Source organism: Manis javanica, chromosome 8 (genome assembly GCF_040802235.1).
Source record: "Manis javanica isolate MJ-LG chromosome 8, MJ_LKY, whole genome shotgun sequence".
In the NCBI taxonomy this organism is placed as follows: Eukaryota; Metazoa; Chordata; class Mammalia; order Pholidota; family Manidae; genus Manis; species Manis javanica.
Window position 1 is genome coordinate 112,723,178 of NC_133163.1, and position 15,041 is coordinate 112,738,218.

Sequence of the window (15,041 nt, forward strand, 5' to 3'; positions counted from 1 at the left end):
CAGGGAAAATGTCAGAAGTGGAATTAAAAATTTGGAGATTGATGGTATATGGGTCTGAATAAGGTTTTGTTGGGTAAAGGAAAGATAATAGGGGTGATAGTTCAGAAAAAGAAAGGGTCTAGAGACTAAGCCTTGGGATATTCTAACACTTAAATAGAGGAGGAAGAAACAATGAAAGAGAATGAGAAGAAGAGGCCATTGTACTAAGACAGAAGGAAAACCAGAAAAGTGTGGAATCATGAATCAAAGGAACAATTAAGATAGCTAAATGAATGGATTCTGCTGAATAAAATCAGTGAGGCCTAGTGATTACCTGCATGGGGACATTAGGAGAGTCTAGAATTCCCAGGACTTCAGGTTTGGAAAGCTAGGTGAATGGAGGTATCATCAATAAACAATGAGACAGGAAGAAAAGAGGAAAGGTTTGAGGGGGAGATACCTGGGCTAGCATTTAAGTTTTGAAGGCATTGCATGTAGGTGAGAATGGTCATGGGTGTAACTGAGACTGCTGAAAAGATAAGGTTAGAACTGTGAGGAACACCAGAGTATGGGATGGAGATAAGAAGAAAGTAGCACCAAAGGAGAGATTCTTCAAGAGGGAATCAAGGATTGGCAGAGGGTATAAAGAGACCTAGGAGAAGACAGTGTTTTGAACACAAAAGAAGGCTAGAGTTGAGGGACAGGATTAAAGATGGTGGCATGAGAGGTGAGACAGAGGCCTCCTCCTAAAACAACATATACTACAAAAATATAATTAATACAATTAATCCTGAAAGAGCAACACAAAAGAAGGCTGCACCAGACGGCATACACCTGGAGAAAAGAAGAGAGCTCACGGAACAGGGTAACCTACCAAAGCCATGATCCACTGGTACCCAAGTCCTTCCCCCAGCCCAGCTCACTGGTGGGAGGAAGAGAAACGGAGCAGGGAGGGAGTGGAGGCCTGGGACTGCTGAACAACCAGCCCTGGAGATTTGCTCTGGTAGCACAAACCTACATTGCATGGTGCTCTGGTGATTAGTGGGGTTGGAAAGCTAAGACAGGCAGAATACCAGGAGAGACTGAGATTCCAGCTGCTTATCACCCTTCTCTGGGACTAAAGAAAGGTGGGCAGTTTGAGAGACTTCCTAACAGTGAGAGGGCTGCTAAAGGGGCAAGGGTTGCACAGAGCTTATTGCTCAGGAGAAAGGACAGGTAGACAAAATTGTACAAGGGCACTCTGCCCAGCAGGTTGGGAACTTTCAGGAGCTTCAGGTGCTCCATCCCCCTGGCTGGATACGCAGCTCCAAGGCCTCCCACCATGACACGCAGCCTGCTGTGCCTTCCTCCTGGCCAGCCTACACCTGGCTCACAAACTGGCAGCCCCTGCCCTGGCATCAGGCCAGCCAGAAGGAAGCCCCGCCTACAGCAACTACAATTGCAAAGCATAGAAGCTTACACCTGTGTGTTCGGCCCACTGGTTCTGCCAGTGGAGACAGGCATAGCAGCCAGGAAGCAGGAGACAGCTCTTTCTTCTCCCTCAGGCATCAACACCACTACCCTGCGACCCCCGACACTGCTCCATGGGCTGAGCAGCTCCAAAGAGTAGAGCTTCTGTGCAATAGAGGGCACCACGTACAAAAATGAAACATTAAAGGACCTGGTTCAAACCAAAATCGTACAAACACTAGAAAGAGAGTCAAATGAAACTAATCTCATCAATCTACTACCTGAAAGAGATTTCAAAATAAAAATCTTAAACATGCTCATGGAGGTACAGAAAAATATTTAAGAACTTAGGAACAAATTCCAGCTGGAGATCCAATCATTAAGGAAAACAACTGAGGGTTTTAAGAGCAGATTAGATATGGTGGAGGAGATGATAAATGAAACAGAAATTAGAGAAGAGGAATACAAAGAAGCTGAGGCACAGAGAGAAAAAAAGATCTCTAAGAATGAAAGATATTGAGAGAACTGTGACCAATCCAAATGAAACAAAATTCATTTATAGGTGTACCAGAAGAAGAAGAGAGAGAAAAAAGGACAGAAAATGTCTTTGAGGAGGTTAATTGCTGAAAACTTCCCTAATCTGGGGAAGGAAACAGTCTCTCAGGCCATGGAGGTGCACAGATGTCCCAACACAAGGGACCCAAGGAAGACAACATGAAGACATATAATAATTAAAATGGCAAAGAACAAGGATAAGGACAGACTATTAAAAGCAGCCAGAGAGAGAAATAAGATCACATACAAAAGAAACCCATCAGGCTATCATCAGACTTCTCAAAAGAAACTTCACAGGCCAGAAGGGAATGGCATGATATATACAATGCAATAAAGCAAAAGGGCCGTGAATCAAGAATATGCCATCTGGCAAGATTATCATTTAAATTTGAAGGAGGGATTAAACAATTTCCAGATAAGCAAAAGCTGAGAGAATTTACCTCCCGCAAACCATCCTCAGTGTATTTTGGAGAGACTGCTATAGAAGGAAGTGTTCGAAGGCTAAATAGCTGTCACTAGGGGTAATAAAATCACAATAAAGAAAGTAGAACAATAAATTGCTAAGCAAATGCAAAATTGAATCAACTACCCCCAAAGTCAGTCAAAGGATAGACAAAGAGTACAGAATATGATCCCTGATATATAAAGAATGGAGGAGGAAGAAAAAAGAAGAGAAAAAAATAAATAGACCTTTATATTGTGTTGTAATAGCATACTGAGTTAAGTTAGACTCTTAGACAGTAAGGAAGTTAACCTTGAACCTTTGGTAACCAGGAATCTAAAGCCTGCAATGGCAATAAGTACATACCTATTGATAATTACCCTAAATGTAAATGATCTGAATGCACCCATCAAAAGACATAGAGTTACTGAATGGATAAAAAAACAAGACCCATCTATATGCTGCCTATAAGAGACTCACTTAAAACCCAAAAACATACACAGACTAAAAGTGAAGGGATGGAAAAAGATAGTTCATGCAACTAATAGGGAGAAAAAAGCAGGAGCTGCAGTACTTGTATGAGACAAAATAGACTTTAAAACAAAGAAAGTCAAAAGAGACAAAGAAGGACATTACATAATGATAAAGGGGTCAATCCAACAAGAAGATATAACCATTATAAATATCTATGCACTCAACACAGGATCACCTACATAAGTGAAACAAATACTAACAGAATTAAAAGGGGAAATAGAATTCAATGCATTCATTCTAGGAGACTTCGACACTCCACCCACTCCAAAGGACAGATCAACCAGACAGAAAATAAGAAAGGAGACAGAGGCACTGAACAACACATCAGAAGAGATGGACCTAACAGACATCTACAGAACTCTACACCCAAAAGCAGCAGAATACACATTCTTCTCAAATACACATGGAACATTTTCAAGCATAGATCATACACTAGGACACAAAAAGAGCCTCAGTAAATTCAAAAAGATTGAAATTGTACCAACCAGTTTCTCAGATCACAAAGGTATGAAGCTAGAAATAAATTAGTCAAAGAAAACAAAAAAGCCCACAAACACATTGAGGCTTAACAACATGTTCCTAAATAACCAATGGATCAATGACCAAATAACAACAGATCAAAGAATATATGTTGACAAGTGACAACAATAATTCAACACCACAAAATCTGTGGGACACAGGAAAGGCCGTGCTAAGAGGTAACTATATTGCAATAAAGGCCTACCTCAGGAAAGAAGAACAATCCCATATCAACAGTCTAAACTCACAATTAATGCAACTAAAAAAAGAAGAACAAAGAGGCACAAAATCAGTAGGAGGGAGATAATAAAGACTAGAGCAGAAATAAATAAAATCAAGAAGAATAAAACAATAGAAAGAATCAATGAAAGCAGGAGCTGGTTCTTTGAGAAAATGAACAAAATAGATAAACCCCTAGTCAGACTTTTCAAGAAAAAAAGAGTCTACACACATAAATAGAATCAGAAATGAGAAAGGGAAAATCACTTTGGACACCACAGAAATACAAAGAATTATTTTAAAATACTATGAAAAATTATATGCTAACAAACTGGATAACCTAGAAAAAATGGACAACTTTCTAGAAAAATATAACCTTCCAAGGCTGACCCAGGAAGAAACAGAAAATATTAACAGACCAATTACCAGTAGTGAAATTGATTTGGTAATCAAAAAACTACCTAAGAACAAAACTCCTGGACAAGATGGCTTCACCACTGAATTTTATCAAACATTTAGTGAAGATCTAATACCCATCCTTCTTAAAGTTTTCCAAAAAGTAAAAGAGGAAAGAATTATCCCAAACTCTTTCTATGAGGCCAGCATCACTCTAATACCAAAACCAGGCAAAGATATAACAACAAAAAAAATTAGAGACCAATATCCCTGATGAACATAGATGTAAAAATACTCAACAAAATATTAACAAACCGAATTCAAAAATATATCAAAAAGATTATCTACCATGATCAAGTAGGATTTATTCCAGGGATGCAAGGATGGTACAATATTAGAAAATCCATCACCATCATCAACCACATCAACAAAAAGAAGGGCAAAACCCACATGATCATTTCCATAGATGCTGAAAAGGTATTCGACAAAATTCAACATCCATTCACGATAAAAACTCTCAACAAAATGGGTATAGAGGACAACTACCTCAACATAATAAAGGTCATATACGACAAACCCACAGCCAACATCATACTTTACAGCGAGAAGCTGAAATATTTTCCTTTAAGATAGGGAACAAGACAAGGATGCCCACTCTCTTCACTTTTGTTCAACATAGTTCTGGAGGTCCTAGCCATGGCAATCAGACAATACAAAGAAATTAAAGGCATCCATATTGGTAAAGAAGAAGTTAAACTGTCACTCTCTGCAGATGACATGATACTCTTCATAAAAACCCCTAAAGAATCCACTCCAAAACTACTAGATTGAATATCTGAATCCAGCAAAATTGCAGGATACAAAATTAATACAGAGAAATCTGCTGCATTCTTATTCACTAATGCTGAAGAAGCAGAAAGAGAAACCAGGAAAACAATTCCATTCACAATGGCAACAAAAAAGAATAAAATACCTAGGAAAAAACCCAACCAAGGATGTGAAAGACCTATACTCTGAAAACTACAAGACACTCATGAGAGAAACTAAAGAAGATACCAATAAATGGAAACACATCCTGTGCTCATGGATAGGATGAATTAATATTGTCAAAATGGCCATCCTGCCTAAAGCAATCTACAGATTCGATGCAATCCTTATCAAAATACCAACAGCATTCTTCAATGAACTAGAGCAAATAGTTCTAAATTCATATGGAACCACAAAAGACCCCGAATAGCCAAAGCAATCCTGAGAAGAAAGAATAAAAATTACGCTCCCCAACTTTAAGCTCTACTACAAAGCCACAGTAATCAAGACAATTTGGTACTGGCACAAGAACAGAACAACAGACCAATGGAACAGACTAGAGAGCCCAGATATAAACCCAACCATATATGGTCAATCAATATACGATAAAGGAGCTTTGGATATACAATGGGGAAATGACAGCCTCTTTAACAACTGGTGTGGGCAAAACTAGACAGCTACATTCAAGAGAATGAAACTGGATCATTGTTTGACCCCATACACAAAAGTAAACTTGAAATGGATCAAAGACCTGAATGTCAAAAGATAAACAACAACAACAAATGTTGGCGAGGTTGTGGAGAATGGGGAACCCTCCTACACTGCTGGTGGGAATGTAAATTAGTTCAACCATTGTGGAAAGCAGTATGGAGGTTCCTCAAAATGCTCAAAATAGAAATACCATTTGACCCAGGAATTCCACTTCTAGGAATTTACCCTAAGAATGCAACACTGCAGTTTGAAAAAGACAGATGCACCCCTATGTTTATCGCTGCACTATTTACAATAGCCAAGATATGGAAGCAACCTAAATGTCCATCAGTAGATGAATGGATAAAGAAGATGTGGTACATATACATAATAGAATATTACTCAGCTATAAGAAAAAAACAGATCCTACCATTTGCAACAACATGGATGGAGCTAGAGGGTATTATGCTCAGTGAAATGAGCCAGGCGGAGAAAGACAAGTACCAAATGATTTTACTCATATGTAGAGTATAAGAACAAAAGAAAACTGAAGGAACAAAACAGCAGCAGAAGCACAGAACCCAAGAATGGACTAACAGTTACCAAAGGGAAAGGGACTGGGGAGGATGGGTGGGAAGGGAGGGATAAGGGCGGGAAAAAAGAAAGGGGGCATTACGATTAACATGTATAGTGTGGGGGGGTGCATGGGGAGGGCTGTGCAACACAGAGAAGACAAGTAGTGATTTTACAGCATCTTACTATGTTGATGGACAGTGACTGTGAACGGGTATGTGGGGGGGACTTGGTGAGGCGGGGAGCCTAGTGAACATAATGTCCTTCATGTAATTGTAGATTAATGATACCAAAATAAAATTAAAAATAAAATACACTAAAAAGAAAAAAAAGACCTGAATGTAAGTCATGAAACCATAAAACTCTTAGAAGACAACATAGGCAAAGATCTCCTGAATATAAACACGAGCAACTTCTTCCTGAATGCATCTCCTCAAGCAAGGGAAACAAATATAAAAATAATCACATGGGACTATATCAAACTAAAGAGCTTCTGTACAGCAAAGAACACCATCAACAGAACAGAAAGACATCCTACGGTATGGGAGAATATATTTGTAAATGACATATCTGACAAGGGGTTAACATCCAAAATATATAAAGAACTCACATGCCTCAACACCCAAAAAGCAAATAACCTGATTAAAAAATGGGTGGACCATATGAAGAAACAATACTCCAAAGAAGAAATTCAGATGGCCAACAGACACATGAAAAGATGCTCCACATCACTATAAAGGAAATGCAAAGTAAAACCACAATGAGATATCAACTCATACCAGTTAGGATGGCCAGCATCGAAAAGACTAGGAACAAGAAATGCTGGCGAGGATGTGGAGAAAGGGGAACCCTCCTACACTGGTGGTGGGAATTTAAGCTAGTTCAACCATTGTGGAAAGCAATGTGGAGGTTCCTCAAAAAACTAAAAATAGAAATACCATTTGACCTGGGAATTCCACTCCTAGGAATTTACCTGAAGAACACAGGATCCCAGATTCAAAAAGACATATGCATCCCTGTATTTATCACAGCAGTATTTACAATAGCCACGACATGGAAGCAACCTAAGTGTCCATCAGTAGATGAATGGATAAAGAAGATGTGGTATAATACACAATGGAATGTTATTCAGCCATAAGAAGAAAACAAATCCTACCATTTGCAACAACATGGATGGAGCTGGAGGATATTATGCTCAGTGAAATAAGTGAGGTGGAGAAAGACATGTGCCAAATGATTTCCCTCATTTGTGGAGTATAACAAACAACAAAGCAAAACTGAAGGAACAAACCAGCAGCAGACTCAAACTTAAGAAGGGCCTAGTGGTTACCAAAGGGGAGGGGTGTGGGAGGGCGGGTGGGGAGGGAGGGAGAAGGAGGGAGAGAGAGAGAGAGAGAGAAAGAAGAAAGAAAGAAAGGAAGGAAGGAAGAAAAAAAACAGAGGGAGGAAGGAATGAGGGAATGAGGGAGGAAGGAAGGAAGGGAGGAAGAAAGAAGGCTGGAGTTTCCAGAGGTCAGGTAAGACAGGGACAAAAAAATGTACAGGGTGTTTGGCAATTAACACTTAACTGAGTCATTTAATTTCAGTGCTTTGGTGGAAGATAAACAATTGGGTTGAAGATAATGAGAAGGAAGTGGCCAACATGTACAAGATTACTCTTCTGAGAAGTTTAGCAATGAAGAACAAGAAAGACAGGGACAGTTTTGGGAGGGTGAAAATAAAAAGGAAGAGAGATGTTTATAAGATAAGGGGAAGGGCCTAGTGCATAGGAAGACAGAGTGCCAGAGAGGAGATGGAATAACTGATTAAAAAGGTCCCTCGGAGAAGAAGGAATGGAGAGACAGGCAACAAGATATTCACTTGTGCTGTCTAAAAATATATTTTTGGAAGAATTGATTACCTGTAATTTTATTTCTTGCTCTTTTTCCTTTATCTGAATAGCATGTTTGGCCTGAGCAATGGGTGTCTCCCACATACAATCTGACAGAAGGGAAAACAGGCGTTCAACAACCTATTTATTGAAGGAAGAAGAATGATAAAATTCATAAAGGGTAATTCTAAGTATTTATTAAACAGATAAATCACGTAACTATAACATAAGTCAAATGGGAAACTTGATTACGCCAACATCCAACAGCTATTCTGAATGATTGTTAAATTTTAAATATCCTTTTTTAGAATTATTAACCTACTAGAAAGTGGGTTCCACTGCCTCATTTTCCTCAATCTATGGACCTCTGGATTAGGCCATGTAATCTCATACACTTCTCACTCTAAAGGCCCAAACCTATTAAGAAATTCTGAAGATTTCCCTTTCCTTCCTACCTTTCCTGTATTCACTATCCCCCTACTACTCCTAACCCATAACTTAATTTCTCTTTCTTCTTGCTTGGAGATGAAATAACCTCAGTAATGAAGCAATCTCAGAAGTAGAAGTTCTGCTACTGAATAAATGACACATTTACAACTTTAAGAGACTACAGGTTTAGATTTTGGGGGAATGATGTTGTGGATATGAAAAACATCTTCTAATAACTTTAAAAACAGAAACCTGGGCCATCTGATCGTCTTCTACACCAGATTCACAAGCTGGTAGCACTGCCTCAAGGACATGAAGTGCAAGGAGCCTTGTTCTTAAGTTACCAACTAGAGGAATACCTGGGGAAGAAAAAGACATTTTCTTATTATCAATGTGACTTAAACTCAAAGTTCAAATGAACTTGAGAAAAATTCCTGAGGCTGCTAAGCTTTTATTGGTAGAATGGACTTCATTTCAACCTATTATCTCAAGAATTCTGGACTGTCCCATGCTCTTTAATATATATGAATATTCATGTTTATGTCTCTATTTTTATGTATATGTAAAGGGAATCAAACTGTAATAATTGCTTGTGCCAAGTACTGTGCTATGCATTTCATATACATTAACTCTGCTGATCCTCACAAACCCTGCATTACATCTCCATTTTACTGATGAGGAAACTGAGGTTCAGAGAATTTAAGTAACCAAACCAAAGCCAGACAGCTCAGCAGAGGCAGAGGTAAAATTTTAAATAGGTCTATTCAATCGTTAAAGCTTAGGCTTATCATAGCCTTTCATTGTTTTTCTCCATCCATGCCCTGACTGCCTCGCAGAAACTGATAGGGTTAATGGGAGTAAGCAGTCTATAATTTTCTAAAGTAAGCAAAAGTAGGGACAGGATACTGATGCTCTTTTTATACCCATTACTATAATAAAACCAGTTGAAAATAAACAAAAATCTGACTTTCCTTTATGCTTTAAGAACTTAATAAATACTATATAAGCTTCATCTTATTTAAAGAGAAAAAAACTACTCTTATACTAGCTAAGAAAAACTAGTAAAGTATATTGAGAATCTATACATTTAAAATGACAACATGGAAGATCACATGTTTTAGCATATTTAGGAAAGACTAGGGGTGATGAAAAAGTTCTGGAAATAGAAAGTAGTGATGAACAATATTGTGAATTTATTTAACATCACTGAATTGTACATTTAAATGGTTAAAATGGTAAATTTTATTTTATGTATATTTTACCACAATTTGAAACGAGAGAGACCAGGAAAGTTCTGACAATAATCTATGCAAACAGACCAGACTTGTAGGCTAAGAACCAGGAATTAAGTTTATTATATAGAATTCCTATAGTACATAATCATTAAGTAACAATCAAGGGAACAGAAATCCTATCATGGTAAGAGAGAATGGACAAATGCAGATCTGCATTTTCATCATCCAAGAAAAAAGGGCAAAATTTTGCCATGTTACCATATTGAACAGGATGTTCTCCACCTATTTTTTTTATTGTAATCTAAACAAATAGATCCAAATCCTCTAGATTAAATTCATGATCTTCCCCAGTGCTACTTTCTATTATGAAGTCCTATCTCAATTTTTACTCCTGAAATTAGAGTTTTCTTTTGGTCAAATAAGTACTCAGAAAACAAGGAAGTCACATCTTGAAATTAAGATCAAGTATCCAATGTTGTTGAAGTCTGGCATTATCTGAACTAAACACGTGATGGAGATACAAATACTCTAAAACAAGGCAAAGGTGATATACCTGAAGAACACTTCTGAGATGCTATATTTAGAAGCACCTCTGTCCACTTTGGAGAAGCCATTTTTGACTGAATTGCTTTTGAAGATACAACTCGGCGAAGAAAAACTAAAAAATCCCCCAGATGCAGCTCGGCTGCATGTTGCTTCCTCAGAGCAGCTGAAGAGTAAAGAGAAGAAGTTTATATGTAAAGCCAAAAGCCAAGAAGAAACAGTCTTATATCAAATAACTTACATTTAGATTACAATAAGCACAAAACAAATCCAAAATCTAAGTTGTCATCTGCTAGATTTTAAACTTAAAATAACAGAATGGAGGAAAGGTCAGAAAATAAAGCCATATCTAAAATGTCTTTTACATCTATGTACAATAATAATGAGCCTGCTAGAATAAAGTAAATGTACTTGGTTTTATTTTTACACATTGTTTTTATTTTACTGCTATTTTATTTATTTTATTTGTTTTTAAGGTATTATTGATATATACTCTTATGAAGGTTTCACATAAAAAAACAGTATAGTTACTACATTCACCCATGTTATCGTGTTTCCCCCATACCCCATTGCACTCACTGCCCAACAATATAGTAAGATGCCAAAGAGTCACTATTTGCCTTCTCTGTGCTACACTGTCTTCCCCTACTGCTATTTTAAAAAGCAACAATTCTCTACCCAAATCTAGAGTTCTACTGGACAGAATTTGAAGGAGGTGGTCTGTAAATCCCTTAAAATTGTATGAAAAATACTGTGTGTATATATTTGACCAGTAAGAGTTCACAACTTGGATCACATTTTCAAAAAAGTACATAATCTTTCCTTACCCCAATCAAATTAAGAATCATATCCCTAGAACAGACTTTGTATTATACATTCAGATTGTACAAAGTAACACATTTGTAGGCCTGAGTATGGTTTGCCTGAGCTCAAATTCTATGTATAAGATCTTTTACACAAACTTGCTCTAAAACAGTCTTCCCAGTTTTTCCACCAGCATCAGCACCACCCTCTCTTGTTTCCCTCTCATGGTTTCCCTTCACCCTGTACATTTTGAAGTCAGACAACTATCTGCTCTTTCTGTAACACACCATGTTCTCTTATCATCCCACAACTTTCATATCTCCTTAGCCTGGCAAAGTCCTACTCAAAGCCAGTGGGAAGAAGTGTGCCAGTGGGGCAGCTGCCCAGAATTTGAATCTTTAAGGGACACTAAAACATGGAAAATAATAACAATTTAGAGACAGGTATATATACAGCCCTCCCTGCAAGGAGATTTTGGCTTGTCTAGTAGGGAATACATAGACAAGTCACTGTGGTGGAGGGGAGACCCCCTGCCAAAGGGCATGCTTAGGTGGCTAGTAATCTATCTTCATAGACATCTATCTAACTGGAACACTTCTGTTTTGCTGAGACAGTGTGCAAGTCTATGACAGAAATTGACTGCTAGGGACAATTAAAGAAAAAGCTAAGAACTCCTCGACATTTCCTCTAACATAGTACTTATCTCTTCTTTACCAAAATGTTAGTAAGTAAACATTTTTTTATAATATTAGTTTGAAAAATATAAAATTATTGCCTGCTTTGGGTACCCACATGTCTCAACTCCAACCTTGTTTCTAAACATTCCTCCAAAATCCAGTTCAAAATCTACCTCTTCCCTGAAACCTTCTCTCTTGGTAGAGATCCCCAGGAAAATACATTTTATGAGGCCTCTATCCTGTCTCCTCCCCACCTCACTCCTAGCAAATATCTCTGTAACAAGACACTAAATTAATTGAAGACTAGAGACCTTAAATATAAAGCTGGTTGATACATCTTGATAATACGGTTTTTGTTTCAGTATCAACACTATGTTTGAAATGAAGGGCACACCTTACTCTCAGTTAACTATTTTAGAGGGTTTGTGGGATTATTAATACCTGGGCAGCCTGCCTCTGAATGCCTGGCCACCACTGAGTAGCATCAGTCTCACTCCCAGCCATCATCATAAAGAGAAGGCAATGGACTTCTAAGATGACCTGAGGGGAATGGACATAAATTCAGCCTGCTATTATAACTGCTGAGATTCATTCACAGAACTATTTCTTTCTTCACTGGATATGGATGGATCCAGTTTTCTTGGGGACCTAAAGGCTGATAAGTAACTGTACTTTAGTCTTCCTTGCTCCAAAACTTGCTGAGTACTGAACACTGAGGGAGGTGCAGACCTCTAGGTTCTAGAGCCAGGACAACCAAGGTGCAGCTAAACCTAAACAGTGAGCAGCATGGCTCCACATGAGGGATAACCAACTCTAAGGACAGGCAGTTTAATCAGCTCATCTAAATCATACATATTTGGAGAGAAAAGAGGTTTCCAAATGAATAAATAAAAATCCTTTCATGCCTCACAACAGAAAGAAGCCCATATTCTAATGATATGGACACAGTGCAGACTCAATAAATGTTTGTAAATAATGAAGAGAGAAAGGCTTATACCTCTGAAATCTCTCTTCTCAGTTTCTCCACTGGAATCAACTTTTTTTTCTTCTTCTTCACCCTCTTCTTCCCCTTCTCCAAAAGAGGCCATAAGCAATCCACCAGCTTGGGACAACAAATTCTTCAACTGACTACAGAGTAGATCCAACAAGGATTGAACTACCTTGGGGCTCAGTTTATCAGCATAGGTCCTACATGAAATAACAGGAAAAAAGTAAGTGCTAACAACACAGAAGGGCAAACGTTGTGCTTAAACACATAAAGGAGATCAGGGGGAAATGCAAATTACTAAAATGTGGAAAGACCAGGCCCCACATGGTTCTACCAAAGCATCTACTACTACAATGCTCCAATGCTCACCCTGTGGTGATGGCTAGGATCTGGAGCAATCTTGTACTAGCCACTTTTAAAGCTGTGCTCAGCTGGGAAACACCTGTTTTTGGCAACAACTGCAGGGGCTGTCCTAGCATGGTGTCTGTGCCACATAACTGTGATAACACATTTAGCAGACCGGTGGAAATTGCCAAAGAAACATCGACTGGTTGATAGTGAACACTCAGGGCGAAAACTGTAACCAAGAGGAGACGTTGCTGGGCTTCTGAAAAAACAAAAAAGACAGTTGAGAAACTTCCTTGATGTAAACAAAGCACTTAAGGAATCATATTCCAAAACATAAGCAGTAATATGGGACACTAGTAGACTTTCAAATATTTATTCTTTACCTATAAGTTGATCTACTAATTTAAATATTAGATAATGAATGTTAACTATCTAGCATAACCACAGGTAAAAATGTAACTTGCATCTTGTTCTTAGAAGGCAGTTACTCACCAATGTGATGTTTGTTTGCCTGCAGGGCTCTCTCCAGGGTAGCAGACAACTGCTGGTAAATCTTATGCACAGCCACCTGGATTTCAATCTGAATACTTCTCTTGGCTGCTCTGATCCCATCCTGAATTACACAAATATTTATTTTTCTATCAGCAAGAAAAACACTTCCTACCAAATAAAAGTAAAAGAATTTTATCCCTAGTCTATGCTAGAGCCCTAGGATGGTTTTTAATTATTTAACATATTTCAGTATATAAAAATTTTATAGTAAGTTTATTTTTAAATGCTTGATAATTCTTGATTTTATTTAACCTTTCCTCTTTCCCACAAGGCAAAATTTCCTCTCTAAATATGGAAGAAATAAACAACACTTAAAAAAATTTTTTTTCAGAGAAACTAGAAAAATGATCAAATCTAAAATGTAAATACATGAAACCCATTCTCACAAACACCAATTCATATGCCAACTTGGATCTGTTTCTATCCAATTTGGTAAAGGGTTAATAAAATTGAGACACCAAAGAATTTAAAAATAGAACAGGACCATGGCTCACCTAATCCCTACTAGACTGCCATTACTCAGGAAACTACCAATGAGATATCTTTAAGAGTCATTTAAAAGTCTTTATATTTTTAAACCTTAATCTTCATGTTTTTAAACCTTAAACACCAAAAAGTTTTGCATTATTAAATCGGTTTTGTAAAAAGATGGTTGAAATATGAATATACTGCAAGGTGTCATACTCATGACAGCTGTCACCCACCTGATAGTGATGTAATCGGCCACTCTCTCCTTTGGCTCCTGCATGTCCAACAGTGCCTAAACCAAAACACCCTGCTAGAAACTGTAGCCGCACAGATGTGAGCAGTGTGGATGACTGAAAGCCTGAGGTCGACCTGCTTCCTGCGAGAGAGATGCTACCTTTCTCCTCCATCCCAGACAATAGAACGAGGATCTGGTGAAGTGCCTCTAAACGAAGCTTGGAGAAAGTAAAATAAACATATTTTAGAGTTCTTCACTAAACTGAGACACAAAAGAACGCTTTATGTCACAGACAATGTATTACTTGGCACACAGAAAATTGTGACATTTCTTAGGAATCTATTCTGTTAAGATAAACATTTATTGTATCATCACTTTTATAATCAAAGTATCTCTAAAAATTCTATAAGCATACTTCAGCATAAAACAGGCTACAGAGTACATTGGGAAAAGCAGTAGATTTGGATGTAGGAGATTTTGTTTCAAGGCCAGAGTCTTCCACCTACTGTGGGGCCTTAGTAAACTCACTTAACTTCCCTAGTCTTAAATTTCTTCCTGTGTAAAATGAGGCTAATAGTACTTTATCTGACCTACTCACAGAGCTATTGTGATGCTTATGAGATCTCTGTGATGGTTTGTAACTCTAAATCTACTGAGTCACCAAGTCTAGCTTACTTTCAAGAGAAGGAAAATTAAACTCCACCTCCTGGAGAGAAGAGTATCAGAGAA

The 15,041-nt window shown here is 37.9% G+C and overlaps 1 protein-coding gene across 1 annotated transcript in view; it reads right to left on the reverse strand.

The window, feature by feature from the left end:
- The window catches only part of HERC1 (HECT and RLD domain containing E3 ubiquitin protein ligase family member 1), a 202,244-nt gene that overhangs the window by 74,757 nt on the left and 112,446 nt on the right, over positions 1-15,041 (reverse strand). The window contains exons 27-33 of the mRNA XM_073211953.1: positions 14,314-14,529; positions 13,550-13,670; positions 13,079-13,316; positions 12,719-12,909; positions 10,251-10,406; positions 8,715-8,821; positions 8,064-8,174 (exon numbers count right to left, since the gene is read on the reverse strand). Of these exons, the coding sequence (XP_073068054.1) occupies positions 8,064-8,174; positions 8,715-8,821; positions 10,251-10,406; positions 12,719-12,909; positions 13,079-13,316; positions 13,550-13,670; positions 14,314-14,529 (1,140 nt within the window). The remainder of the gene's footprint in view (positions 1-8,063; positions 8,175-8,714; positions 8,822-10,250; positions 10,407-12,718; positions 12,910-13,078; positions 13,317-13,549; positions 13,671-14,313; positions 14,530-15,041) is intronic.